The 26,372-nt window shown below is 41.7% G+C and overlaps 1 protein-coding gene across 2 annotated transcripts; it reads left to right on the top strand.

Annotated features, from left to right (window-relative positions):
• Window positions 1-18,151: 18,151 nt before the first annotated feature.
• Window positions 18,152-24,236, top strand: LOC137055589 (GTPase IMAP family member 8-like). Of its 2 annotated transcripts, XR_010900030.1 has the most exons (4): window positions 18,152-18,267; window positions 21,783-22,427; window positions 22,542-24,090; window positions 24,158-24,233. XR_010900030.1 is itself a non-coding variant. In XM_067429428.1 (3 exons), the coding sequence occupies exons 1-3, from the start codon at window positions 18,240-18,242 to the stop codon at window positions 23,546-23,548; spliced, it is 1,680 nt and encodes a 559-aa protein (XP_067285529.1). In that variant the 5' UTR covers window positions 18,152-18,239; the 3' UTR covers window positions 23,549-24,236. The 2 variants fall into 2 exon arrangements, 1 of the variants encoding a protein (XP_067285529.1); XM_067429428.1 differs by having other exon boundaries at window positions 22,542-24,236.
• The last annotated feature ends 2,136 nt before the right edge of the window (window positions 24,237-26,372 follow it).

Genomic DNA, 26,372 nt, shown 5'->3' with positions numbered 1-26,372 from the left:
TCTTCAAAAGTGTGCGTGCAGTAGCAGGCAATGTCTGATGTCCCTGTGAACGCAAGACTTTTAAAAGGTCATCTAAAGCACATTGTCGGATATGATGTTTGTTGGCCCATGGAATGAGGTCCTCTCTCAAAGAATTTGTTTCTCCAACCTCTTCAGTGAGTGACAAATATGTGTCATGATCTGGAGTATGTTCATCTATGCTGAGTGTGTCCTCTTGATTTAAGGATGTATTTTCACTCTCACTTAAAGAACAATCTGTGCTACACTCTGAAATTGAACTAGCAGAGGATGAACACTGTTGTAAGGCGTCTTGAAGTATAGAATTTGTGTTTTTGGCCAGATTTTGGTGACGATTAGAAATAATATGTTTGGCTGCTCTCCAGCGTCTCATATATTCTCTCCTGCAAACTCGTCTTTTGTTTTCCATTCTTAAAGATAAGACATTGATGTTGATAATTAAATTTGAATTGCATTAAATTTAATTGACCCATATGATATATGATACCCAAAAAATATTTAAAATAATGTATGCTTACCCAAATATGAAAATAGTCTGAGTGAGAAATGAAAAACAATATTAGAATAAATGCTTTATTTACTTTAAATTTGTTTTATACAAGCAAACATTTTACACCTAAAAATAGAAAATCAGAAAGTTCTAAAGCTAAATTGTACAGGGTGTCTACAGATATGAACAAGTTAAATGTAAGACTTTTTATGACCTTTTTTAATACCTTATGTGAAATTTAAGACCAAACGTGATGGAAATACGCATTATATTAATACATATGTAATGTGTATTTCCCAAGCATAGCATTTAACTGTTAACTGTAGTGGATATTATGTTTTAGTGAATTTCTTCTGACACCATACGTATCACAGTTTTAAGTCTGGGTGTCCTGTTAGGAGTACATGCAGGGATTTTCAGAGGTTTCACCATGACCACTCCCTCTTCAGTCTCTAAATGAATTATCAAATTTTACATTCTTATGGAAATATGATTATATTTTGCAATTAGCATTTAAATAGGACTAATTTTCAAATAGTTGTTGTTGATTAATATCTCAGGAAATTGTTATGGGGTTTCAAAATCAGAATATGACTTACTAAACTTACTTATGTTACTAAACAGGACCTTGATTTCAAGACGTCCATTGTAGTGCACATCAGAGCAACTTAAAGGCTGTTTTACACACATTGCACAAAGTAAAATAGTATTTCAAATTATTGTGTTTTTCATAACATAGTTGAGATGTTAATTGATGTCCACTACAGTGCAATGTAAAAATAAAAGCCAGATTTTGATGTTCCAAAAACTGTAGTCCTACTTGTAAAAACAACCCGAACGTCTCGGTTACGTATGTAACCCTCGTTCCCTGAGGAGGGAACGGAGACGTAACGTCAGTGACTGACGAATGGGGGTTTCGCTTAGAAGCCTGTCATCTCCGAGACTAGAAAGCGCCCAATGGCAGTGCCAATGCCATGGGCATGCGAGATTTGCATGCGTAACTCCGCCTACCCACGTGGGTATATAAGGAAGTAGCTGGCATCATCGCATTATGTTTTACCTGCTGAGGAGCCAAGTTGAACTCCGTTCCAGCGGTACAGCGGATGTGGCAACGGGACGTTACGTCTCCGTTCCCTCCTCAGGGAACGAGGGTTACATACGTAACCGAGACGTTCCCTTTCGTTCAGTCACTCCGACGTAACGTCAGTGACTGACGAATGGGGGTCCCAATGCAATAACGCCACTCGGCTGTCTTCCAGTGCCCTGCGCAAGCGTGAGAACCCTGATGCAAGTTAGGACGGTCAAAGGCCTCTACTTAACGCAGGAATACCAAGGTACACTGGGAGGCATATTCCAGGAGGAGATATGAGGCCAAGATGCCTACCCGTAGGGAGGACTTAGGAATACACGTATGACCCCGGAGGGCTGCATACGGAAGATCACTGGGGTACCAGCCGAAGGTGGATTTTTAACCCCAGGGGGTGGCAAGGTTGCCAAGGGAATACACCCGCTCAGGGAGGCTTACGGTGGAAATACACATGTGGGGGTCGCCGGAGGGGAACCATGCACATGGGGCACCTGGCCGGACACGAGTGTCTGGGCTAAGGGCAGACTTACTGGCGTCGGCGTCGTCAGTGCTGGAGGAGCTCAGGGCTCTCGGGGAACTCACCTGAGAAGAATATCGCACGTATCCAGTCCGTGGAGTGGAATGGCGAGCAAGCGAAGACACCTGAGCCAATCCATTACCGGCCACTTGTAGAGGCGAGTACATAGTCGGATACAGGCTCCACTCGGAGGTTATAAAACCTGGCGAATGTGTTTGGTGTCGCCCAGCCTGCAGCTCTGCAGATGTCTGTCAGCGGAGCGCCATGTGCTAAAGCCCAAGAGGAGGCCACACTCCGGGTGGAATGGGCCCTGATCCCAAGGGGACATGGGCGTCCCTGCTGCTGGTAAGCCAAAACAATGGTGTCCACTATCCAGTGAGACAGCCTTTGCTTTGAGAGAGCCTTCCCTTTCAGCTTCCCACCATAACAGACAAAGAGCTGGTCTGAGGTCCTGAAACACTGCGTCCTGTCTACGTAAGCGCGAAGGGCGCGTACTGGACAGAGCAATGCCAAGGCTGGGTCTGCCTCCTCCAAAGGCAGCGCTTGCAGGTTCACCACCTGGTCTCTGAACGGAGTGGTGGGAACCTTGGGCACATATCCAGGCCGGGGTCTCAGGATCACGTGAGAGTCGGCCGGCCCGAATTCCAGGCACGCTTCGTCAACCGAAAATGCCTGCAGGTCCCCTACCCTCTTGATGGAGGCCAGTGCGGTCAGGAGCGCTGTCTTCATAGACAAGAACTTAACATCTACTGACCGCAAAGGCTCAATGGGGCCCTCTGCAGAGCACTTAGAACTACTGAGAGGTCCCAAGAGGGTACGAGAGGAGCACGAGGAGGATGTAGTCTCCTCGCACCCCTCAGGAACCTGATGACCAGGTCGTGCTTACTTACCGTTTTCCCGTCCAGGAGGTCATGGTAGGCGGCAATAGCGGCCACATAAACCTTCAGGGTGGATGGAGACAGCCTTCGATCCAACCCTTCCTGGAGGAAAGAGAGCACAGACCCGATCGGGCATTTCCAGGGGTCTTCTTGGCGAGAAGAGCACCAATTGACGAAGAGGTTCCACTTCAACGCATAGGCCTGTCTCGTGGACTCGGCCCGAGCGGAAGTGATGGTAGCCACCACCGGAGGTGGTAGGGTACTCAAACCTGCCGCGTCCCGTCCAGGAGCCACATGTGGAGGTTCCAAAGATCGGGACGCGGGTGCCACAGGGTGCCCCGTCTCTGAGAGAGTAGGTCTTGTCTCAGAGGAATTGGCCAGGGAGGGGCTGTCGCAAGGAGCACTAGTTCTGGGAACCAGGTCCGGCCGTGCCAGAACGGGGCGACCAAAATGACCTGCTCCTTGTCCTCCCTGACCTTGCACAGAACACGTGCAAGAAGGCTCACTGGGGGAAACGCATACTTGCGTAGGCCCCGCGGCCAGCTGTGCGCCAGTGCATCCGTGCCGAGCGTGCCCTCGGTCAGGGAATAGTACAGGCTGCAGTGGGACGAGTCGTGGGAGGCAAACAGATCTACCTGTGCGTCCCCGAACTGATCCCAAATCAGCTGGACCGACTGGGGATGGAGTCTCCACTCCCCAGGGATTGGCTGAACCCGTGAGAGCTCGTCGGCTGCACGGTTCAGGATCCCCGGGATATGGACAGCACGAAGGGACCTCAGGCGCTTCTGACTCCATAAAACGAGATGGCGGGCGAGTTGAGACATGCGGCGGGAGCGTAGACCGCCCTGGTGGTTGATGTACGCTACTACGGCCGTGTTGTCCGATCTGACTAGTACGTGTTGACCCTTCAGCAACGCTCGGAAGCGGTGCAGGGCGAACCGTACTGCCAGCAACTCGAGGCAATTGATATGCAGGCGGCTCTGGCTCTCTGACCAAGAGCCGGCGGCTGCATGTCCATTGCACATGGCACCCCAACCCGTGGTGGACGCATCTGTTGACACAACAACATGCCGGGAAACTCGTTCTAAGGGCACTCCTGCCCGTAGAAAACTGAGGTTCGACCACTGGGTGAGTGTCTGTCTGCAGGCCTGAGTCACTGGGACCCGGAGCGTGCCAGACCGCCATGCCCATCTCGGGACTCGATCGCGAAGCCAGTGCTGAAGCGGTCTCATATGAAGCAATCCGAGCGGCGTTACCGCGGCTGCAGATGCCATATGCCCCAGGAGCCTCTGAAACAGTTTCAGTGGAACCGCACTCTTGCTCTCTATCTGCCTGAGGCAAGTCAGCAGCGACTGCGCGTGCAAGCCGAAAAGCTGCGCGCACATGGCGACCGAGTCGATCTCCATACCGAGAAAAGAGATCCTCTGCACGGGGCAGAGTTTGCTCTTCTCCCAGTTGACCCGAAGGCCCAAACGAGCTAAGTGGTGGAGAACCAGGTCTCTGTGTTCGCACACCCGGTCCCGAGAGTGGCCCAGTATGAGCCAGTCGTCGAGATAGTTCAGGATGCGAACCCCTTGTTGCCTGAGTGGCGCAAGGGCTGCCTCGACAATCTTCGTGAAGACGCGAGGGGACAGAGCTAGCCCGAATGGTAGTACAGCATACTGATATGCCCGCCCCTCGAACGCAAACCGTAGGAACGGTCTGTGTCGCGGAAGGATGGACACATGGAAGTACGCGTCCTTCAGGTCGATCGCTGCAAACCAATCGCATGGACGAACGCATTCGAAAAGGCGTTTCGCAGTCAACATCCTGAACGGAAGCCTGTAGAGGGATCGGTTCAGGACGCGAAGGTCCAGGATCGGTCGTAACCCACCGGATTTCTTCGGTACAATGAAGTAAGGGCTGTAGAAGCCGGACTTCATCTCGGCTGGAGGGACGAGCTCGACCGCACCCTTCGCCAGTAGGGTTGCGATCTCCGCACGCATGACTGGGGCATTGGACCCCACCGTGGTGTACCGGACACCCCGGAAGCGGGGAGGAGCTCGCGCGAACTGAATCGCGTAGCCGAGCCGGATGGTCCGTGCGACCCAGCGGGACAGTCCCGGCAGCTGTAGCCACGCTCCCAGGGAGTGTACCAACGGGGTCATGCGGAGCACCGGCGTACCCTCGGTGGGGCAGCGAGGCAGCGTTACCGGCCCGGACTCGGGTGGCGTAGCGGCCCGGTGTCGGGGCAGCGGTAACGGCTGCGCCCTGACAGAGGAGACCAGGGAAGGACTCGCGTTCCACTGGGGTCTGCTCTGAGAGGGGGCTGGCGACAGAGAGGGACGAGAGTGGCGTGGCCCGGGGGCGGCGCACACTGCTGTCACCGGTCTCTGGGTGCTCAGAGATGGGTTTGTCAGTTCTTTCTTTAACCACATTAGGGTGCTGCCACCCCGGGGGGCGGCAGCGGAACGAAAGATTCTCCCCCGGCCCTCCACCGGGGGAAGGAGCGGCCCTGCTGCCGTCTCCTGGAAAGAACTGCCCATCTCTGAGCTGTCCGCGTCAGGAGCGCCGCTTGGCCTGGCGTTTAGCGGGCCGCGGGGCTGGCGCGGACTGGGGCGGCTTCTTGCGGCGCGCTCCGTGGCACGGCCCGGGTGAAGGCTGCTGCTGTGGCCGCGCGGGAGCGGGGGGGACCGCAGGAGGCCGCCCTCGGCGGCGAGGCAGCTGAGGCGACTGTGCCGGCGGCGCTTGGGGTGCAGCAGCGGGCCGCCGGGGCAGTATGTGCTTTATAGCCTCAGTCTGCTTCTGGGCGGCCGAGAACTGTTGGGCGAAGCTCTCGACCGCACCGCCGAATAGCCCAGCCTGGGATATGGGGGCGTCGAGGAAACGAGTCCGCTCGGCGTCCCGCATATCGGCCAGGTTGAGCCATAAGTGTCTCTCCTGGACCACACAAGTGGACATCACCCGGCCCAGGGAGCGTGCGGTAACCTTCGTCGCTCGGAGAGCGAGGTCGGTCGCGGCACGCAGCTCATCTCTGAGCCCTGGGTCGGCTCCACCCTCGTGCATGTCGCACAGCAACTTGGCCTGGTAGGCCTGGAGGGTTGCCATGGCATGCAGAGAAGCAGCGGCCTGCCCCGGAGCTCTGTAGGTCTTCGACACCATTGAAGATGTGAATCTACAGGCCTTGGAGGGGTGCTTAGGGTCGCCACGCCAGGAGGAGGCGCTCTGGGGACACAGTTGCATCGCCACAGAACGCTCCACCGGGGGGACCCCAGTGTACCCTCTAGCCGCCGCCCCATCGAGGGCGGAGAAGGCGGAAGAGGTTGCCAAACGCTCGCGAGAAGACACGGGGGCCCTCCACGAGTGCGCAACCTCCTCATGCACTTCCGGGAAGAAAGGAATTGGGGGCACGGCAGGACGGCTGTCCTGTCGTGGCGCACCCAAAAACCAATCATCTAACCGCGAACGCTCCGGCCGGGGTGGAGGGTTCCACTCCAGACCGAGCGCCGCGGCAGCCCGGGCAAGCATGGCTGTCAACTTCGGGTCCGACTCGGACAATGCTGGCGCGCCCGGAGGCGGCAGCACAGCCGAATCCTCATCCTCGGAGGACTCTAGCCCACCTTGCGATGCGGTTACCGACATCTCGTCCTCCTCTGGAGCGCCGAACGAAACCCGCGGACCGGCCGAGACCGAGGCCGCGGGCTCCATCACAACGCTCGCGGGTACCGGTGCAACAGAGGGGGGTGTGGGCCGAGGCATGAGCGTCGGAGCTGTATTCCACACCATCACCCTCAGGTCACCCTGGCCACCAGCCGAAGAGACGCCCCGCGGACCGGATGAGACCGAGGCCGCGGACACGTCAGATCGGGGGGTGACGGAGGGGACTCTCACTCCGGCGGCCGCACGGAGATCATTGAGTCTCGACCGCAACACGGAGATGGCCATGTTCCCGCAGTGAGAACATGACTCATCCACAAGCGCCGCCTGAGCATGCTGGAAGCCCAAGCATGCCAGACAGTGCGAGTGCCCATCAGTGGAGTGTAAAGACCGGCCACACCCAGAAGCACACGGGCGAGACATCCTGAAAAGGACGTGCCACGTGTGAGCTCTTTTGTGAGAGGATTAACCTCGCAGTCGATGCCGAAGCGCCCAGGGGACCACACACCAACTGGAAACCAATCGTATGACCAGCAGGCAGGAAGTATGTGACCGCTGGAACGCGCCGAACACCAACACCGACTGGAAGATCCTGATCGTCTCGAAGAACTGACTTAACTCAGAAGGCTTATAGGAGTGAAAGGTATGTAACCCTTGGCTCCGAAGCATTAAAACATAATGCGATGATGCCAGCTACTTCCTTATATACCCACGTGGGTAGGCGGAGTTACGCATGCAAATCTCGCATGCCCATGGCATTGGCACTGCCATTGGGCGCTTTCTAGTCTCGGAGATGACAGGCTTCTAAGCGAAACCCCCATTCGTCAGTCACTGACGTTACGTCGGAGTGACTGAACGAAAGGGAACTGCCAGTATGTCCAATGCAGTTACCAAAAGTAAACCATTTAATTTTTAATTTCAAATGTATTAAAATTAAAATACATAAAATACCCCTCCCCCGCGGCCCTGCCCCTCAAATACGTCCCTGATTCAAACGTGCAGAGCGGCGTTCGTTCGCTCAGTCTGGCTCACACACACACAGACACAAATACACACACACAGCGGCCCTCATTTATCAAAAGTGCGTACACCAAATTTCCAGCGTACACCTTGCGTACACCCAAACCCACGGTGACTTTGAGATTTATCAATATGGACGTTGGCGTACGGCACGCTCAAATCCTACGCCAGCTCAGGAGGTGGTGTACGCACGTTTGAGTTAGTGGGAAAATGCGCAGAAAAACAAGTCATAACACCACAAAACGCACTGACAAGATATGCTATATGACCCACTGTTAAAAACCACAACAACAACATTCAGTGTTTATTTTTGTGTAACATGAACGTCAATGTTTAATTTGTGTGACTTTACCAAAGCGTTTGATTTGTAGGCATATGTATTCCTCCAGTCGCGAGCCTGTGTGCTTTATCTGACGGTTCAGGCCCGCCTGGCCCGGCAGCTGCGCACGGACTGGGACTAAAATAATTCAGACTGACAAAATAATAAAAATGACCACCTTCTTTTAAATAATAATAAAATCAATAAAAACGACATTCTTCTTCTGAATAACAAGCGTCATTAAGAATAATAATCATAATAATAATAATAATAATCTTACAAATTGTCATGTAAATATTGTGAATGAATGGTAGTACTCCACATCACATCATCATCACTATTGTACACCCCAATACATGTGCCGTGATACGAAATTGCTAATTTTTTCAAAACGTGCTGTAAAATAATGCATTGTAATTTATCATCCAAACAGCTTTAAACTGCTTGAGTGCGCTTCTCAACCTCCACATTATTAAGAGTACTCGTAATTTGGGTCCATATTTTGTTTTTGTCTGTGCCTTTATTCCCACTCTTTAAACTCCCAAATAAAACAATTTCGTTTTTGTTTTTTTTCACTTCCCTGGTGATGGTCTCGATGGACGCGTCTCAATCATCTCTCTAGTTCAGTAGTCAGAGCACTGATCAGGGAGTCAGCCCATTGACTTATGTCCTAATCAGTGCCCTGACTAGTGGACTAGTGAGATGATTGAGCGCGCCCGATCTCCACGTCGGAGAAGTTTCGCTTCTTTGCCGTCTTCTGTGTGTCCATGGCGTAAAATGAGGGCGTGGGAGAGGCGGAGACTTGAATATATAGGGGCGTGTTATTCTAATGACGATCGTTTTCAGCCGCCGCATTTATCAAGGCCAAGTATTGCGTACACCTGGATTGCAGAGGTGCGCACAGTTTCATAAATCAGGCGGTGAGAGGAGTGTAAGCATAATCTTACGCCAACATATACACCAGTTTCTACGCAAGATTGATAAATGAGGGCCAGCGAGTCTGGAGCGGTGCAAAAGCCCAACAAACCCACTGGAGAGACTGAGCTGCCCCAGAGCCCCTGAAGGTGAAGTGAGTTTCCCCAGGTGTAGTTTAAACATACATTTAACCTAAAATGTAATTTGTAATGAATGTATTGTGTGCTAAAGACGATTCAGCGTCAGCAAAAACAGCGAGGCTATTACGTAAGCCAAATTCAGCGCCGGCGGTGTTAGAGCAAGTTAACTTACTTTTGAGTTTTGATATTTTAAAAAAATCTCAGCTCTTAGATTCTGTCACTTTTATTACAAAATTCAAACAATAAATGCCGTTTTGGCGCTTGTAAATGCGGTGCTAATTTCCATCCCTGGCGTGCGCTCTCCGAGACTGAGCGCCCCGATGTTTTGTAATACTTATGGGGATGAAAATAAATATATTCATAAATACTTTTTGGAGTCAAACTCTTTTGACAAAGCTTGAACAAAATACTTTCAAAATTTAAGACTTTATAAAGCCGTGATAAGACTTTTTAATACTTTATAAGGGTCTTAATTTTCCCAAAATTGATTTACCACCTTTTAATACTTTTCAAGACCCCGCGGATACCCTGATATATATATATATATATATATATATATATATATATATATATATATATATATATATATATATATATATATATATATATATATTAGATTGCAAAAAAATCTATGGAGACTTAATGCACAAGTGTTTGTACTAGCCTATATAAACCAATCATAAAATTGGCATAACAATATTATAGATATTAGGCCTATTAGAGGTTATTGTTCAGCAGTGTATTTGATATCTTACCAAATTAAAAGCAAGAGATGCGATAAGTTATATCGGTCAAAAAAAAAAAAGAAAAGAAAAAGGTATTACGACATTTCTGCCCCCCTCACTTCTGAAAAGATGGCTATGTACGCCTCTGCAGAAATACACTATCCATTATCTATTGCTGAATGTAATAAAATCAGAAGAATAATTATCGTGATATTATATGCTGCCATTTGTGTAAACTGGTATGAACCCATTTAAACCATGATTTAAACTCATAGACCGTAAAAAAATAGTTTAAACTGAATGAGGCGGGTCTGTAGCTGGATTGCCACCGCACTTTCTATATATAAATGCAGTCCATTTACTTTCTCTCTCTGATGACGACGCTAACATTAGAGCGGGGAGAAATCTGTGGTTTGTCCAATGATAACAGTCACTGTGTCCGTCAGACTGAATTCATTTTCTCTGCAACCTGACCAACAATATTTAAAACTCGTTTAAACTAAATCTTAAGACATTTTAAGGCCTTAAGTAAAACCCTATTTGACAATTTTTAGGGACTCGCGGCCACCCTGTTACATTATTTGTATCTTTATATATAAATATAAGTATAAAGTATACTGTCGTATTTGATTAACACTGGCAGTGGTCAGTTAACTGCTTTTGTCTTTTTGTCTTTCGACAAATATTTGTCGTTTACCTGACCAGAAGATGCTGAACACTTTTCTTAAGGATCCGAATAAATCTGGTAACGTTAAAAGAAATGGCGTTAGAATCTATACTCTAATCCATAACCTACAGAAGATCGCAACTTCATGAATAATAAGATCATTTAGGCTATCCGTTCATTTTTTTTTGCAGTTTGTAGAAATAAAAAATGAATGTCACATTAGACACATATATATATATATATATATATAGGCTATTTGAATATTTACGTATCAGCTAAAGTAGGCTAACTTAAATTAAAAACAATACTCACATATCCGCGTATCTAGTTATCAACGTACTCTTTGAAGAATGAGACGGTTCAACTGTCATTTAAAATTTAAAAGGCTGAGGACGCGCTTGGACAGTGACGAGTAGCCTACAGGTCGTCCAGTGGTTGTCCAGATACCTTGGCACAACCTTAAGTAAATGGCCTGGACGGTGGTTCAACGTCAACGTTGTGACAATGCTGTAACAACCTTCACCACACAACGTAGTTATAGCAACCTTTTGGCCATGTTGTGTCAACGTTGTTAGAAGGTTGAGTACGTTGTGTCAACGTTGTGTGTTTGCTGGGAATGGAATTACCGTCACACTAAACATTTAATCAGAGATAGACAGTTTTTCTCAATCGATTTGGTACATTTCTCCAAACTCAGGTAACTGCTCTCAAAACATTTAACACAGTGATTCATACACTTTGTAATTGTCCCAAACAGATAGTAAATTCTCCTTACATACATCTCATTATCTCATACAAATTACAAATCAAAACCATAATTTTCTCAAAACACTGCACAAAAAATCCCTAATGTTATCACAGCAGTTCATACAGCCAACCAAATCTTTAATATATCAGGAAAAACATTTGCCGCTTTTTCATTGGTCTTCATAAAGATCACAAGCATTTTTGTACCATTTTCAAAACACAACAAACAAAACTCTGTGAATGCAATTTAATTCACAGAAATTAAATTCGGCCAACTGAAAAATTTTGATGTGATCAGTCACTTGAACATTTTCAATTGGAGACCTGATTTTTTTTTACAGTGTATACAACTAAACGCGTCATTAAAGAACACAATTAAAGAACATGAAAAATGGGTATTTTCATTCATGTATTTGTGTATCTACAGCTGCATTTATTACTAAATCAACAGAGAAAACACTTGTAGTTTTAATGTTAGTATTTACTTTTGATAAATGCATTAATAGAATAAACTGCAGTGCTTCATTATGCAGTGAATACTGAACAGTTTTGCCAATATAAGTATGCGTTTAGTTTGCTGTGTTAATAGTTTTGAGAGTAACTATATTAATTTGGAGAAATATGTAAAATCGATTTAGAAAAACTGTAAGATGAATCTTTAAATACAAAATCAAATCTTTGAAGGCTAATTATCCTTAGTTTTTTGAGCCAATACTAGCATGATTGCTTTTTTTTACTTGAAAATAGTTTGACCTATGAATGTTAAGCCAGATAGTTTGACTTACTTCCTGTTTGTGTGCGCACTGAAACGGTGGCCATCAGTGACTGAACCTTTTCTATGAAGCATACATTATTATGAAAAGTGTTTTTTAAAGTAGTAGTTTTTCTACTTACCAGGATATCGGTAGCTAGTACATGGTGAGGTTGGGATGGAGGAACTAGCACATGGAGAAGTACTGTTTGGAAACAAAAATAACAAACCACATTAGAACAATTCTTTCGAACTCTTTGCCAGATGTACAAAAATAAACACTTCAAAACTATCAAGTGTTCTATCCAGAAACTATCAAACCTGAATGAATTTGGCATTATAATGTAATTTACATTATGAACGTGCAAGTATACAGAATATTGAGTGCCAACAGCACTATAAAACCAGCCCTTACTCCAAATCACACATCGTCACTCTCCATTAAAGCACAGTACTTGAGTTCTGTACTTAAGTACATTTTTGAGTTTCTGTTCTTTACTTGAGTATTATTATTTTTTTAAAGGGAAATTTAATTTTGATACTCAAGTACTGTTAAATACAAATACTTCTGTACTTTAAAAAAATCTGTTTTTACAACTTTCACTTGTAACGGAGTAATATTTGACCAGTAGTACTTTTACTTTTACTCAAGTAATAGAGTTGTGTACTTTGTCCACCTCTGTTTGGTCATCATATTGCAATAAATCATTTGACATGTTGATTTCAGCTGATTGGCTAACCCACAAGGTGAATGGAAAGACATAAACAGAAATATAGGTACCCTTTGATTTATTTGATCACAGCTTTTAACAAAAATCAATAATAAAGAAATAAATAACAGCATGACAGCATGTGTAACGTGGCTCCTCTTTCTCGTCTCAAATAGTCACATCTGTGGCTGTGCCTGTAACGGCGAACTCGACAACTCATATTGAGTGACGTCACACATGGTTGGCACCTGGCGGGAACTGGCAGGCCGGCTCCCATGTCTCCTCCCAGATTTTTACACTGTATCAGTAAAAAAAACAAAAGAGTAAAAAAATAAATATTGTATGTTCTTGTATTTCATTGTTTTTATGCAAACCTATACATATATAGTGCTTGATGCAATGCAACAGATAAACATCAGCCACATTCATTGATAAAATGATAGAAAGTTAACTAGCCAATAGCCGATATCAGTCAACAAGGCCGATTATAATTATTAATTATTTAAATATTACAGAATAAACTGGTACATTTCTTGTTTTATTGAATTCATTATTTATTTAATTAATTTGGTCCTCCATAACAGTGTAACCAACAGTGTAATTCATATACAGGTAGGTCTCCAAAATTAAAATATTGTGCAATATTTCAAGCAATTTTTGTTGTTTTAATCTTGATGATTACAGTTACAGCTCATGAAAACCATAAATTATCAACTCAAAAAAATAGAATAAAGAGGAATACAAAAATGCTGACCTTTTGAAAATAAATGTACAAATCTGACTTATCAAAAATTGTTAATGCATACATTCTATATTGGTCTGGCTTCTTTTGCACAAATTACTGCATCAGTGTGGTGTGGTATGGAGGCCATCAGTGTATGGCATTGCTGAGGTGTTATGGAATCCCAGGTTGCTTTGATAGTGACCTTGAGGTTGTCTGTAATGTTGGGTTTGGTGTCTATCATTGTCCTCTCTATATGGAGTTCAGGTGAGATGAGTTAAGCACAGCAATACCATGCTAAGCAAACCAGTTACTAGCAGTTTTGGCACTGTGGCAGAGGCAGAGTGCTGCTGGTAAAGGAAATCAGCATGTACAGTCTTGTTCAAAATAATAGCAGTACAATGTGACTAACCAGAATAATCAAGGTTTTTCGTATATTTTTTATTGCTACGTGGCAAACAAGTTACCAGTAGGTTCAGTAGATTGTCAGAAAACAAACGAGACCCAGCATTCATGATATGCACGCTCTTAAGGCTGTGCAATTGGGCAATTAGTTGAAAGGGGTGTGTTCAAAAAAAATAGCAGTGTCTACCTTTGACTGTACAAACTCAAAACTATTTTGTACAAACATTTTTTTTTCTTCTGGGATTTAGCAATCCTGTGAATCACTAAACTAATATTTAGTTGTATGACCACAGTTTTTTAAAACTGCTTGACATCTGTGTGGCATGGAGTCAACCAACTTGTGGCACCTCTCAGCTGTTATTCCACTCCATGATTCTTTAACAACATTCCACAATTCATTCACATTTCTTGGTTTTGCTTCAGAAACAGCATTTTTGATATCACCCCACAAGTTCTCAATTGGATTAAGGTCTGGAGATTGGGCTGGCCACTCCATAACATTAATTTTGTTGGTTTGGAACCAAGACTTTGCCCGTTTACTAGTGTGTTTTGGGTCATTGTCTTGTTGAAACAACCATTTCAAGGGCATGTCCTCTTCAGCATAGGGCAACATGACCTCTTCAAGTATTTTAACATATGCAGACTGATCCATGATCCCTGGTATGCGATAAATAGGCCCAACACCATAGTAGGAGAAACATGCCCATATCATGATGCTTGCACCTCCATGCTTCACTGTCTTCACTGTGTACTGTGGCTTGAATTCAGAGTTTGGGGGTCGTCTCACAAACTGCCTGTGGCCCTTGGACCCAAAAAGAACAATTTTACTCTCATCAGTCCACAAAATGTTCCTCCATTTCTCTTTAGGCCAGTTGATGTGTTCTTTGGCAAATTGTAACCTCTTCTGCACATGCCTTTTTTTTAACAGAGGGACTTTGCGGGGGATTCTTGAAAATAGATTAGCTTCACACAGACGTCTTCTAACTGTCACAGTACTTACAGGTAACTCCAGACTGTCTTTGATCATCCTGGAGGTGATCATTGGCTGAGCCTTTGCCATTCTGGTTATTCTTCTATCCATTTTGATGGTTGTCTTCCGTTTTCTTCCACGTCTCTCTGGTTTTGCTCTCCATTTTAAGGCATTGGAGATCATTTTAGCTGAACAGCCTATCATTTTTTGCACCTCTTTATAGGTTTTCCCCTCTCTAATCAACTTTTTAATCAAAGTACGCTGTTCTTCTGAACAATGTCTTGAACGACCCATTTTCCTCAGCTTTCAAATGCATGTTCAACAAGTGTTGGCTTCATCCTTAAATAGGGGCCACCTGATTCACACCTGTTTCTTCACAAAATTGATGACCTCAGTGATTGAATGCCACACTGCTATTTTTTTTGAACACACCCCTTTCAACTAATTCAACTATTTGCCCAATTGCACAGCCTTAAGAGCGTGCATATCATGAATGCTGGGTCTCATTTGTTTTCTGAGAATCTACTGAACCTACTGGTAACTTGTTTGCCACGTAGCAATAAAAAAATACACGAAAAACCTTGATTATTCTGGTTAGTCACATTGTACTGCTATTATTTTGAACAATACTGTATCTGAGATGTTGTCTGTCACTATTTTTGAGATCCATACGCTGATTATTGATGTCAGTTTGTGTGTCTAAAGCAACAAAGTAGTTTCTTTTTAAAAACTTCTTGGTGCAGAACCCTGTTATCTTCACAGAGTTGTTGTAATCAATAATGTACAATCCACACATCACCCATACCATTAGAGATTGTTTTCAGAATGCTATTAGTTTATCAGGTCACTACATGATTATTTTAATAATGATAATCAAAACATCACTAAATCCTGAACATATTTTCTCTGTGCTTTCTTTGCCATGGCAAAATGTGTGTTCTAAGCACACAGTTAAAGCAGCCAGGAAAAAAACTAATGTTATAAAGTCAAGGGTCAAGAGCCCAACTAAAGCAAATACTGATCTCCATAATGGTGAAAAATGGTGACTCTTTCCTTCAGTTATTCTGCTTTTCGTCAGGTGTTTTCACTAATGGTCAGTCATCACTTAATTAATCTATTAATAATCTCATTACCTTTAACACTTCTTCAGAGTTACTTTAACACTCTTGAGTGTGGAGTCAAATAAACTCTGAAGAGAGTAAATTTAATCCTGGCCAAATCACAGAGATGTCGATTCGCATGGGACTAATATTATCACAGGACCTCAGTGTTCGGCGAAATATGGAAATGTGGGGGAATTTTTACTTTACAAATTACAGACATGGCCAATTCGCACGGGATTAAAATAACAGATATTCTCTGCAATTATTACAAATCACCAGAGGTCCTCAGATAATACTAGTCCCATGCGAATAGGGCTTTTAACACCCTGCTGGTGGTTCCCATATGAACACCAACCGTTGTTAATTTAACACCGAAGAATTTACTGTGTCTTCATGTTCAAGCTTAGTTATTTTTCACAGTCAAGTTATAATTTATTTTGTATTTTGTTCAAGTTATGTTTAATAAAACAGTATTTGGGTTCACTATAGGGCTCTATAACAAATTATGTGTGCTGTGTATAATTATTATGTATATTTGAATACATGTATATATATATAAGAATTAGTTGCATGTGTATATATATATATATATATATATATATATATATATATATATATATATATATATATATATATTAGACATGTGCCGATTTTCGATAATGCGATTTATCACGATAATGAATTTGCACGATATTGTTATCGGGGGCACTTTAAAATATCGTAAATAATCATTTATTAACAATTTATAATTTTTTTATAATGCACTCAAGAATATTTTGTCCATCAACCGTATAAATGCTCAACACTGCTGTATTCTGCGTCAAAGGGAAGCGCTCAGATATAAACAAGCCCAAAGTGCGTTTGCACATGACTGAACCGGTGAAGGAGACGCGCTGCTGAAGTGCCGTTCAGTGGCAGCAGAGGGCGCTGTTGAACTGCAGAATGAAGCGATTGCCCCGGAAACCAGCAAACAAACAAAACAACGCGTGTAGTTTTTAAAACAGCCATTCGTTTTTGTAATCTCAATGTTGTTCATCACAGCACCAAATACATAATACTTAAAGACTTAATAGGCTATGAATTTTCAAACAAACATTTTTATGTTTTAATCTGGACTACAACATGCCCTAATGATTAGAACTGTTCTGATTATTTGTTATTGTACAGTAAAACTTTGAGACATACGACTTCATTAGTTAACATGTTAATTCATTATTACCAAACTGACAATGAAAAATACTTATAAAGAATTAATCATTCTATGTTAATTTCTTAGTTACTTTTTAATAACATTAAAATCAAAATCAAAATAACTTTTTTAATGGACCTAAGATAAAACTAACAATGATCAGTATTTCTTAACTAACATTACCAAAAACATTATACTTTCTGTACCAAATGTAGCTGTTGCTCAATCTTAGTTAATGCATTAAATAATGAGACCTTATTGTAATTTGTAAGCCTACCTGTTGTTCTTTATAGCCTAATTCTTTTGCACTTTAATCTGTTTAAAAATCAAGAGACTACTTAACATTGATTTCTCATTGAGTGAGAAATAAAAAAAAAATTCTCATTGAGTGTCTCTTAATTTTTTTTCCAGAGCTGTATATATTTTTGGTGCACTATTGTATTAAACATTCAGTTATTTTCGTTCTTACAAAAATAGTTCTTAAAGCTGTTATGCTATGGCAAAACTTTTTTTTGCAACTTATTTCAATATTGTGATAATATCGTATATCATGATTAAACATCAGTAATTAATCGCAACATGAAAAATTGATATCGGCACATGCCTAATATATATACACGTACTTATTTAAGAAAAAATATATAATATATTGTATAATATTTATTATATAAATTGTATATATATATATATATATATATATATATATATATATATATATATATATATATATATATATTATACAGTATATTATATATTTTTTCTTAAATAAGTACGTGTATATATATATATATATATATATATATATATATATATATATATATATATATATATACGAAATAATTGTACACAGCACACACACACACATATTTTATGTAAATAAACTTTTATTTTGGATGCAATTAAGTCTTTGAAAGTTATGTATTAATACCTGCGTAGTAACAATAAGACCAGGCTAAATCATCACATGTGGTTCATCTGTCAAGGTCAGATCATGTTTGTCCATTTTGTGAATTAGGCTCACCATCTAACAGAGAAAAACTGGAAGAACAGGAAGTAACTAACTGCAGGAGGAGTGTTTCACCACAAACAAAGTTAAAGTAAAGCTAATCTCAACAGCTGCTGTTCTCTCACGTTTTCTTTTGACCAAATCCTTGACATGTTTCATTTAAAGAGTGTAATTTAATAACATTTTGAAGCATTTTCTTGTTACCTGTCTGGAGATTCACTAAAGATGGCGGAGGGACCTTCCACACTTACAAGTAAGAAATATATTCACACAGATTTAAAGACTTTAAAGACTCCATATGTTGCTGTTGCCAAATTTTTTATTCCATGACTATCTGAGAAGTTGCAGTTTTTTGCTTCATTTCTTTCTTTTGTAGGGAAAAGTTTCTGTCATTATAGTCATCACAGTAAATTCCCCGGTGTTGAATTAACACCTCTCTGTGTTCATATGGGAACCACCAGCAGGGTTTTAAAGTAACACTAAAGCAGTGTTAGCAGTGTTATTAACGACACCTGATGATGATGATGAGCAGAATCACTAAAGGAAAGATGTTGCTGTTTTCTTGAAATATTTGGTCACCATTATGGTGATCAGTGTTTCCTTTAGTTGGGCAGTTTGCCTCTTGGCTTCTGAATTCAGTTTGTGTAACAGTGTTTATCAAAACACATAATTAGTTGCACAAATTAATTAATTTGTGTGTGGATCAAAAATAAGTACATTTTTTTAATAAAATTAATAAATAAATAAAAATATTCAGTATGTTTGATCAGTTACAAAAAGTATGTAGTGTTTTTTGGTGAAATATTTTGCTTTATGATGATGATGATGATGATGATGATGATGATGACTGTTGCAACAAATTAAGTGTTTTAACATCAACAATAATCTGCCAAGGGTCTTCTTTAAAATGAGACCAAACTCATTTTAGTCTGTGAAGTCTGTGCTCTCAAGATTCATTTTTTATGACAGTTTTTCGACATGGACATTTTTGTCCTCTATGAACCTATGTGTAACTTTTTTAAATGAGTACACAAGGTAGGCCTGTCATGATAACAAATTTTGCTGGACGATAAATTGGCCAAGAAATTATTGCGATAAACAATAATATTGTCGTTCTGAGACCATTTTCATCTAAAATAAGCAAAATGGCATACAAATGCAGGTACACCTTTTCAAAGATCAATAAACTTTAATTTCTAAAGACTATTTAACACTAAAAATGGAAAATATTTTAAATAACCACAATAAATGAACAAATTAATCAAAAACAATAAAAGCATGGACTCTCAGTCTGTTTAAAAAAATGCATTTAAATAAGTACCAAAAACAATAAATAAAATGGATGAAAACTGCAACGGATAATTGTGTTTTTGGAGCATATTAGGGGCGGCACGGTTCACAAAACCCACGGTACGGTTCGTATCACGGTTTTAGGGTCACGGTTTTCTGTTCTGTACGGTTCTTGTTTTTTTTCTTTTAATCCTGAAATGTACTGCAGCATTATGATATATTAATTATCCACAATTTAGGATACAGTATTTAAAAAAATATATCATAGCCTAATCATGCACAGACTGAACTTGACCACCTCTGAGGAAAGTGATATTTTGATACAGCAAGAGAGAAGACACTGATGACATGCTTTTGATGAAATGAATGTGTATTGCTATCTCTACAGGAACTTATGTGCCTTTTTTAGCACACAAAGATTGAACTGAAGAATTAACTTGCGTTTATCAAACTTCAGTGTAGCTTTAAGCCTCGTTTATACATGACGCGTCCGTTCGAGCGGCAAAAATGACGTCGACGCGGAGTGCGCAAGACCCCATTTCGCTTGCCATTGTGCACGTCAAATTTCGCAACTTTGCGTGTGGTTCAGCAACTGAAGAGCCACGAGTTCCAGACGAATCTGCTGGCCGAGAATAACGTCTCATCACGCCGCACCCAGTCTGCGCGTCGAGTATAAACACCTCCCCAAACGGACGAGGCGCGCGCAGTCAATGAGAGAGACGAGCAAAACAAAAAAGCATGCATATGGCAATTATCGCGGCCGGAAAAATTATCGAGCTCATTTTTTTTATCGTTCGATTAATTGATTTATTGACTATCGCGACTAGGCCTAACACAAGGATTAATTCAAAGCACCAACTTGACTAACAGGAGCCCTGTTGTGCTTTCACATATGCTGCGTTTGCAGTCCGCAACTGATCCACTGTTGCATACCACAAACACAGCATTTATTCATTATTTTTTATTTAAAATCCAAAAGTTTTTACTGAACATGCCTCGTCAGAATTCCAATTCTCTTTGTTTAGCCTACTCTTTCAGGTTAACGTACTACATAAACAACATTTTATTCAATTAATTTATTCATATATAGGCTACTTTAGATTTAGCGCTCACAAATGGCAAAACATTTAAACATAGGTTATAGCCTAAAATCACAAACATTTTAAATTAGAAACTTACAATAGGCTATTCAAAAACAGTTGACTCTCGTCTTTTCTTTCCTTTTTTCAAACCCTTTTAAAAGGAAATCCTGCAGGTCAAAAAGAACTTTGCTTTCCCCCTCCAAGAAAGTACGAGTGCTCTCCCTTATGGCACATTTTTAACATAAATGTCAGGTAAGGTGTCGTTTCCTTGCTTAACTTAAGAGAAAAAAAGCCATGTTGACTTTGAAACAAGAGTATATTTTAAATGATATGCATCTGTGGTGAAATTACTTGATTTTCGCGTCAGTACATGTTCATTTTAATGCGAACAATTTTCTGTCACTTTAATGCAGCAACGCAGCGCAGCAAAAAATAGACTCGGTACGAAAATGATCTGTGCACTGCTGCAGACGCAACGCTCCTGGAACGGACTGACGGACATCATCCGCCTGCAGTGTGAAAGCTGTCATCCGTTAACATGGGTACTGAAAAAAAAATATGCACCGCACACGCACTGCAGACGGAGTATGTGTGAAACAGGCGTAACTGAACTTTTAACTCATGAACTTTTAACAAACGCAGCTCAGTCTGTCCAGTCATTGAGCGATTTTGGAATATTTTACTTTGTACGCACATGCATTCAGTACTCGACTATTGATTAAATGGTTAATATTTTTTACATCTACCTGTTTCAATTAGTTTTTTTTTAAATTACACATCTGAGTATTTATTACAAGACACAATTTGAATGTTAAAATGACTTGCACATCTATTGTGTTAAATTTGACACGTGTTGTCTTTGAAATTATACACTGCATGTGTAAATTTAAACACCTCTATTTACAGTAAAGCTGCTGCCATTAGACAGGCAGAAAAACAAGCAGAACAAGTCAAATACAGGAAAAAAAGGAAATACAGCCATAACATTTACTTAAAGTTTATTTATTTATTCCTATGGTATAATTTAACCATCTTGCATCAGCAGGGAAAAAAACTTAGAGATTAAATATGTGACTACATTAATGTATCACATCATTATCACTAAGGCCCCATCCACACGGAGACGCATTTAACTATATACGTATAAATGTTGTACTGTATCAGCATTTCGTCCACACGGATCCGTATATTTTGTGAATTTGTGATGTCATCACACTACATCCAGCATTAAGGCATCATTAACAAAAAATAAATGTTTAATTTTAATCAGTTTTACTATGATTTGAGAATAAATCATATAAATCTGCTATAAGAAGGACTTGACTTTGCTTGTTTGTAATATTTATAAATACAATTATTTTTACATAACATACTTTACATTTTCTGTATGTTACAGAGATGTCAGTGATCAGCTCCAGTCCACATGATTCAATGATCCGGATTCTTCTCATGGGCAGGAAGGGCTCTGGGAAAAGCTCATCTGGAAACACTATACTGGGAAAAAGAACATTTAAAGTTAAGAAGCATGCATCCGAAGTGTTTGAGGGTAAAACACAGCTAGGAGAGAAGCAGGTTACTGTAATTGATTGCCCAGATATAATGGATCCAGATCTGAGTAAAGAGCAGCTGGAGGAGCTGAAAGAGCAGCTAGTCTCTCAATGTTCAGCGGGTCTCAGTGCAGTTCTGCTCACCGTTCCTCTAGAGAAACCTGTGGAAAATGAAGAAGAGATCCTGGATTTTATGATGTGTTTACTTGGTCCTGAAGTTCAGAAGTACTTCATGATTCTGTTCACACATAGAGATGAACTGGAGGATCTGGATGAGACCATTGAGGAACATCTAAAAAATCAAGATCATGAGGATCTCCAGAAACTGGTGACAGAATGTGGGGGAAAGTTTCACTGTTTTAATAACAAGAGTAAAGTGGGTGATCAGGTCCCAGAACTACTGCAGAAGATTGAAGGAATGGTGGAGAAAAGAGGGAAATTTATTATGAAACAAATGAGGAGGAGACCAAGCATGGAGGTTCCTGACGTCTTTTGTGAGTGTCTTTTATAATGCTGCCATTTTAAACAACTTCAAAAATACAAAAAAGGCGATTTGTTCAGTAATTGTAAGTATCTTATATGTTTACACGCTGATCTTTCTTTTGTAGTTTCAGGAGTGTCTCCAGCAGAAGATCCAGATATTGTTGTGATTCCTGAGAGGAAAGCTCAGATCAGGCTGGTTCTGCTGGGAAAAACTGGAGCTGGGAAAAGTGCCACTGGAAACGCCATTATCGGCAGAAACGTGTTCAAATCTTCAGGCAGTTTAAAGTCTCAGACAAAACAGTGTCAGTCAGCAACTAGGTTGAGAGTTGGTAAAGAGATCTCAGTGATCGACACACCTGGACTTTATGATACTAAACTCAGCGAAGATGAGATTAAAGCTGAATTAGTCAAATGCATAACATTCACTTCTCCTGGACCACATGCTTTTATTATTGTGATTAAAGTGGGTCGATTCACTGAGGAGGAGAAAAATACAATAAAGAAACTTAAAGAAGTGTTTGGAGAACAGATGCAAAAATATTCCATGATCCTCTTCACTCACAAAAACCAGTTAAAGAAGAGAAAGCAAACAATTGAGCAGTATCTAGAGGAAGGTGAACCAGCTCTTAAAGAACTTGTACAGAGCTGTGGAAACCGATACTTCTGTCTGGACAATGAGTCTGCTGGTTACCCTGAGTTCAAAGATCTGATCGGTAAATTGGAGATGATGGTGACAGAAAATGGAGGACACTTTACAAATGACATGTTTAAGGAAGCAGAGGAATACATTCAGGAGATTCAGAAACAGAAACTCAAGGAGAAAGAAGAGCAGTTCAAACAAAAGCACAAACAAGTCACTGAATGGCAGAAAATATACTGGGATTTAGCAGAGGAGTCCCGAAGCGAGGCAAAGAAATCTTTTTCTGACACTTTCATGGCAGAACTTCTTATGCATCCTCTTGTAAAAGGATCAGATATACGCAGGGAACTGGAGAAGGTGGTAACCCTTGAGGAGAAAGAGCGCACCATAAAGGAGGCAGAGCACAAAGGATTCAGACATGCAAAGGCCGTTCAACTTGCAATCGGTGCCACACGACAACTAGCAAAACAGAAACTGTGTACAGTTCAGTGAGAAACTCATTAATGATCAGGGGCTGTATTCACAAAACCTGTGATTTTACTTGAGTTTACCGACTTTTCTCCCGGTGATGTCAAGACTTGTAAATGTTTTTTGGTTATAGATATAGCTGTATGAAATCATAAACATTCATGTGTATCGATATCATTTTGATTGTTTTATAGTAATACAAATGTAGCAGGGTGAGTAAGTTCCCTCCCCTGTATTTAGAGTGATGGCCTATCAGCATTTGAGACCTGTCTATTTAAAACCCTGTGTCCTACCTGAGGGTGCGTTGTTTCCAACTCCGCCCCCAGGGCGAGGGCGCGCCACTCTTCAGTGAGGGAATGTTTGGTCTGCAGCCCTGCGGTGATGTGTGTGTGTGCAGGCTGTTGTTATGTGTAGGTAAGCTAAAATCTATTGTTTGTCTATGTTAATATGTTGTTTGTGGTAACTTGTGTTCATTCAATTTCAGTGGTTTTAATGTAAATATGTCAGCCGTGGTGATTCGTGCTGTGAGTAATTGTACAGCTGTGCGTTTCCGTGACAGTCACTCGGTACGTATGGTTAACCTTTTTGACTAACGTTTCAATTAAGTGAGCTAACCAATTGTTGTTTTAGCAGGAGAATCAGTTCCTTAACAGACGCTCGGCATAGATGATGCTGGGGTGACGGTCTCCTGCATGAAACGCGTTTGAGCTAGCGCTGCTGTTTTGTTGCTATTACAAGTCTGACTGTTTTATTGCCACTCGGTTTTCCTGAAAGTCTGCTGTTACCACAGTTTCATCATTGTGCTGTTTAGTTTTATCTTCCTAATAGTAACTGTTTCTGAGATTATCGCCTCCGAGGTCTGAGCGGCCTGGCTGGCTGATCTGTTTCCGCCGACTGCCACCTGTTTGATTCTAGTGGCTGTATATCAGTACTGTGTGCATTCAGTCAACGTATGTCACCTCACTCTGACATTATAACTGGACTGCCAGAAGTCTGAGTGAATGTTAAGTGTGAATTTGTCTTTAATTTAATTTAGGGATATTTTCAATTGTTAATGTTTAATTTTGTGTTCTGTTATTTTTGGTTTCTGTTCAGATTGACTTTCATTGTGTTTTTGTTTTATTACAGGAGCTGAGAGTTTCTGGAGGGTGACATCCTGCTGCCATAGTGTGGTGTTCACACTTAGTGCTGTGTTTTCTTGTATCCAATCTTCACGTGTGGTATGGACGTATATTGTATCACGGGAACGTTCTAAATTGGACAGTGGGCCCAACCCTCCAGATACTTCCGCTTCTGGTCATTTTGTATTGTGTGTGTATGTGTCGGATGCAGATTGGTGACTCCTGCTCTGAAGTTGTCTTTTATTCAATATTGATACAATAAAGTAGTCATTTTTCATACATACGACCTGCGTCTCTTCACCTATATAGATAACGAACCTTTGGTGTCTTAACAAAAGAGAATTTACTTGGTTTCGTCCCTGGCGAATTTCTAGGGTGGCGTAGTCTCTGAATTAAATCTATAACTTCTCCCCTTCAGAATGCCACACAAATTATTTTATTCAGTTAGAGAACAGACGCTACAGTTGAAAACTGAACTGAGCACAGCGGCAGGAGTCAGATTTCATTTATCACGAGTGAGAAGCTGACAATATATACAGCGGAAGATTCAGTTTCAAAGCTAAATGAAAAAGCGCCCATTTAAGCGAGCTTGTCATTTTACTGTTCTGTTATGTTTTTCATTAAGAATAGTATTGATATTAATATTAAACACATCATTCAAGCAATTTGCTTCGGAATTGGTGGGCTACTTATTCTAAAGTGAAAATATGATCCATGCGGGAATTCATAACGGTGCGCATTATGAATGCAGCCTCGCTTCTTTGTGAAAGAGAAAGATCACAAATTAAATCCCCTAATCACAAATTATCATTATCACCAAATCACAGAGATGTCGATTTGCATGGGACTAATATTATCACAGTACCTCGGTGTTCGGTGAAATATGGTAGGTAATTTGCGAGGGAATTTTACCTTTACAAAGTACAGACATGGCCCTTCGTACGGGATTAATATCAAAGACATTCTCTGCAATTATTACAAATCACCAGAGCTCCCCAGATAATACTAATCCTGTGCTAATAGGGCTTACTTGTGTAGTGATTTTTGCTTTTGTCCACCCAAGGACACTAAGTAAGGTTGTGATTGGTACTCACGTCACCGCTTAAGTTGTGAATTTTGGATCACACGTCACTTAAGGTGTGGTTATGAGTACATCAGATGACCACCTTCCCCCCTCTTAGTTTGGGACACTAGTCAAGGCCTTGTACCTTGGCTGTAGGAGAACACTCCGCACAGGAGGCTGCCCAGTCATTTATAATGAATGTAAAGGGGGGAGAGTTGGTCAGCTGATTTATCTGAAAGATTAGTGAGATTTCTAACTTGTAGAGCCTTTTCTGCTTTATCAGCACAAGGAAGACACAATTGTAATAAAATAGATTTTATTAACAAAAGATAAACAGAACAATTAACACAACTACTAAATGAATACAATGAATGATAAAGGAATAATGTGCGTAAAATGCATAAAATACATGTGAGTAAGTTAAGTGTGGCTATAGAAGTTACGTTATCTTATGGAAAGATAAACGTCTCGGTTACGTATGTAACCCTTGTTCCCTGAGGAGGGAACGGAGACGTAACGTCAGTGACTGACGAATGGGGGTTTCGCTTAGAAGCCTGTCATCTCCGAGACTAGAAAGCGCCCAATGGCAGTGCCAATGCCATGGGCATGCGAGATTTGCATGCGTAACTCCGCCTACCCACGTGGGTATATAAGGAAGTAGCTG

The sequence above is a fragment of the Pseudorasbora parva genome, chromosome 2, assembly GCF_024679245.1.
Source record: "Pseudorasbora parva isolate DD20220531a chromosome 2, ASM2467924v1, whole genome shotgun sequence".
Classification (NCBI taxonomy): domain Eukaryota; kingdom Metazoa; phylum Chordata; class Actinopteri; order Cypriniformes; family Gobionidae; genus Pseudorasbora; species Pseudorasbora parva.
This window is presented reverse-complemented; position numbering and strand designations above follow the sequence as displayed.